The sequence below is a fragment of the Pediculus humanus genome, genomic scaffold, assembly GCF_000006295.1.
Source record: "Pediculus humanus corporis 1103172107682 genomic scaffold, whole genome shotgun sequence".
NCBI lineage: Eukaryota > Metazoa > Arthropoda > Insecta > Psocodea > Pediculidae > Pediculus > Pediculus humanus.
Genome location: NW_002987291.1, coordinates 127938 through 132393, shown reverse-complemented (window position 1 = coordinate 132393; position 4456 = coordinate 127938). Strand labels below are relative to the sequence as shown.

The 4456-nt window shown below is 24.1% G+C and overlaps 2 protein-coding genes across 2 annotated transcripts; both read left to right on the top strand.

Moving 5' to 3' along the window:
* Phum_PHUM299640 (uncharacterized protein) lies at nucleotides 1-951 on the top strand (the record flags this gene model as incomplete). The annotated part of the gene is made up of 4 exons (XM_002427121.1): nucleotides 1-171; nucleotides 248-406; nucleotides 561-818; nucleotides 934-951. 4 exons carry the CDS (start codon nucleotides 1-3, stop codon nucleotides 949-951), a joined length of 606 nt encoding a protein of 201 aa, XP_002427166.1.
* A 167-nt stretch (nucleotides 952-1118) lies between these two features.
* Phum_PHUM299630 (zinc finger protein, putative) lies at nucleotides 1119-2337 on the top strand (the record flags this gene model as incomplete). Its single annotated transcript, XM_002427120.1, has 4 exons — nucleotides 1119-1142; nucleotides 1219-1610; nucleotides 1687-1856; nucleotides 1928-2337. 4 exons carry the CDS (start codon nucleotides 1119-1121, stop codon nucleotides 2335-2337), a joined length of 996 nt encoding a protein of 331 aa, XP_002427165.1.
* Between the last annotated feature and the right edge of the window lie 2119 nt (nucleotides 2338-4456).

Genomic DNA, 4456 nt, shown 5'->3' with positions numbered 1-4456 from the left:
ATGACTACTAATTTGAATGTCGAAACGGATGAAAATGAAATATTAGATTTTGATAAAATATGTAGATTATGCCTTTTAGAAAAAACATCTATGTTAAGAATATTTACTAAGAAAAAAAAAAACAATACTACACCCTTACCAATTCGAATTATGAGCTGTGCTTCATTAGAGGTAAACATTATTTAATATTTTAACAGTGTAATTATATTTTAAATAGATAAATTTTACTTTTTTTTTTTCCTTGCAGGTATACCAGGGTGATGGCCTTCCTTCGAAAATTTGCCCCAAGTGTTTGTGGAATGTTAATCAAGCATACACTTTTAGAGAACAATGTGATGCTGCCAATACAAGACTTCAAAAATATGTTCATAGGCTGAAGAATTTAGATAATTCTTCTAACAATCAAGTACAGGATAGCATTGAGGTAATAATAATAATAATTTATTTATAATTTAAAGTAACGAGTACTTTTTTCGATGAAGAATGGTGTAAAATTCCGATAGTAGAAAAACATTGAATATATAATAATAATAATAAATGTAATTTGATTTTGTTTTCAGAATGAAACTCAAGAAGCTATCCCACTAGAATATTTAGATGAACAAATAGTAATTTCGGAACATCCGACAGGAAGTATTCAAATTAAAAATGAAGAAGCTTTAGATATAAAAACGGAACCGGAAGTCACTTACGATCAATCGGCTATTATAAAAGGTGAAAATGAAGATCGAGATAATGACGAAGAAGATGATAAACCAATTAGTGAACTTATAAATTTCTCTAAGGTGTCCGCCGAGAGTGGTAATACGGAAACGGAAGTACAAAAAATAATTAATAAGGAAGATAGTAATGAGGAAACAGGTTAAATTTTTACTTATATCTAAAATAATTATTGAAAAATGTATTAATTTAGTAATGGATAAAATATTTCAGGAACAAAATACACTTTAAGTGATAATATTTTTATTTTTTTTTTTACAGGGGAAATAAAACCCAAACTTGAAATTCTTCAAACTCCAAAACCAAGCAGACGATTTTTTCAAACAAACGAATATACAAACGATCCAAATTATAATTCTCATAAAAAAATTTTTATTCCGGGTTCGGAGTATAATAAAATGAAAAAAAAAACTAAAAATCAGGTATTTATTAAAAGATTGGATTTAGTTATCCCGTGGTGGGGGGGGGTCAACATTACTAATTTTAATTTTCTTATAGGAAAAATCACCAAAAATAAAAGTAGTCAAAACTCAAAATTTTAAAATTAAAAATGAAAATACTATTATGAATGGGGAAACGTGGGAAAATTTGTTCGATTTGAAACCTAGAAGAAAATATGCACCGAGAGAGAAAAATCTCATAAGTAATAATTCTAGCCCTATTATCGAACAAGATGGTTCTAAATCGAAATTTCGAGCGTGTACTCATTGCGGTAAAGTTGTTCTCGGTAAAAATATGGGTATTCACGTTAAAATCCACGTGGGAAACAAAAGTCATTTATGCGATATTTGCGGAAAATCTTTCTTGTACAAAAAGACGTTGGAGACTCATAAACGTGTTCATTCTGGCGAAAGACCTTGCGTGTGCAAAATATGTGGAAAAACTTTTAGGTGAGCACTGGATGTGACTTAATGACTTGAATAAAATGTCGATGAATAATTTTACAATTATATATTTTTGTTAAAGATCTAGTTCTAGACTTAGCGACCACATGTCAACGCATACCGGAAGAAAGCCTTTTATATGTGAAATATGTGCCGTGGCTTTTAGAATCAAAGGACATTTAAAAAAACATTTAAGAGTTCATTCTGGAGAAAAACCTTATATTTGTACATTTTGCGAAAAGGCTTTTTCGGGTGAGATATATATATATTTTAATGTGAAAATATCGAGGAATACTTTTCCAAAAAAAACCTTTTTTTGGCAGATGCGTGGAATATGAAATGTCATTTGAGGATTCACACAGGAGAAAAACCTCCTCACAGTTGTCCCGTTTGCGGACAATGTTTTCTTAGACGTAATAAAATGGAAGAACATTGCAAAATAACACACGGGGAAGAATATGTACTACCGAGAAAGCAAAACATAGTTCAAAGATTAAAAAATGATCTTGTGGAACAAAACGAAGAATTGCGACAAATAACCGAGAGAGAAAGAGAAGAACTTCTCAGGCAAGAAACGGAAAGACAACTTTTGCAATCCCACCTCGAAACTCAAAGGCAAGAATTAGTCGAACGTTTTTCCGAATCTCATATTCCTATATCAGTTCCTATGCCTATACCCGTACCTGTTCCTGCTTTTCCGGGTAACATACCCAGCATATTTGGATTACAATAATTTTTTTTTTTTTTTTTTTTGCGTGTGTGTTAGTAACTGAGATTGTTTCACTTGGTTTGACATTTTTTTTTTTTTAATATTTATTAACAAAAAAGAATTATGATGAATGAGTCGAGGATTGAAAAAGGAAAAAAAGGAAAAAAAAGATTTTAGATTTAATTTAATTTTTTCTTTTTAAAACAAAAGCCAAAGTAATAAAAATTTCGAGTTAATTTTCTTCTGCTTTTTCTTCGTTGTTTAAATTAGGCACTTTTTTATTATTATTATTATTACTATTACTATTATTATTATTATTATTATTATTATTATTATTATTATTATTATTTTAAATTATATAAAACTCTCAGTACACTTTTAAGTGCCATATTGATTTATATATAAATGTTAATTTTAAATAACAAAGTATATATATATAATAAGTATAAATTTACTTAAGTGTAATAATAATAATTGTTTAATAATAAGTATTGTATTATGTAATAATAATAATAATAATAATAATAAATCTAGTTATTTTTGTATGTACAAATTAACTTTATAGAAAAATAAATAAATAAATAAATTTTGTTTAAATTTTATATTATTATTATTATAAATAATTTATTTATTCCTATCCCGTATATAATTTTTTTTTCTTATTTTCAATTAATAAATCAATAAATAATATATATATATATATATATATATATATATATATATATATATATATAAAATAATATATATTTTATATAGGAAAGATTACATTAAACACGATTAATATGCAATTATATGAAAAATAATTACTCGCTCGGTCGGGGTCATTTGCGGTCATTGCGATTAATTTTTCATTTACAACGCAATGTAAAATTTCCAAAATGTATCCGTAAAACATAATATTTAGGAGGTCTTTTTAATCGTTCGAAAACGATACGGGGAATACGGTAGTTTTTAAATACGATTATTTTATTTTAATTTTTTTTTTTAAATTAATTTTTTTTTTTTTTTTTTATTAATAGAGAGATATGGAGGGAGGAAATTAATATAAATAAACAAATTAAATTTACAAAAATTTTTTTAATTAAGAAAACCGTTTTATATAATAATAATAATAATAATAATAATAATAATTAATAATAATAATAATAATAATAATTAATAATAATAATAATAATAATAATTAATAATAATAATAATAATAATAATAATAATAATTAATAATAATAATAATAATAATAACACGACTATTCTTTGGATTTTATTTATCACAGAAGTTAAATAAAGTAAAAAGCAGACAAAAATACATTTATACACACAAAAAGAAAAAAAATCAATTAATCAATTATTATTATTATTAATTTTTTGTATTCTAATACCTTTTTAGAATACAATTTACAAATTAAAATATTATGCATTCTTATAATTATTCACATTATCGTAAAAATAAATTGTTAATTAATTAATTAACATTTTTATGATATTTTTTTTCAGCCTTTCTTCCTGCAATATTATCTTATTTTATTATTTTGTACAATTTTTATGAGTTACTAATAATAATAATAATAATAATAATAATAATAATAACACTATTTAACTTTGATTCCAATTTTAAATTACAAACGTATCATCATCATCATCATCATCATCATTATATCCTTTTTTTTTTACAGTAAATTTTTCCACAAATTCCCTCTGCTTTTTCCTATCATTATTATTATTATTTTACATAAAATAATATAAAAATGTAATTATAACCAATAAAAAAAATATAAATTTTCTTCTTCTTTTTAGTTTAGTTTAGTTTAGTTTCTGAGTTTGTACGCACACATTTTCTTTTCTACAAAAAAAAAATTCTTTCTCTTTCTAAAGAGAGAGAGAGAGAGAAAGAGAGAGAGAAAAAAATTACATTTTAAATTATTAGAAAAATTGTTTTAAAAAAAAAAAAAAAATGTCGGTAAAATTGGCACGATACAATCAACATCAGAAAATTAAACTAAACTATTTTTACATTATACTGTTCCTTCTTTTAAATTCAATAAAGTTTAAACATAATAATAATAATAATAATAATAAAATAATTAGGGGGGGGGGGTAACTACAGTTTTCCTTAAATTTTTTCATTAAAAATTAAAGAGATTTCAAA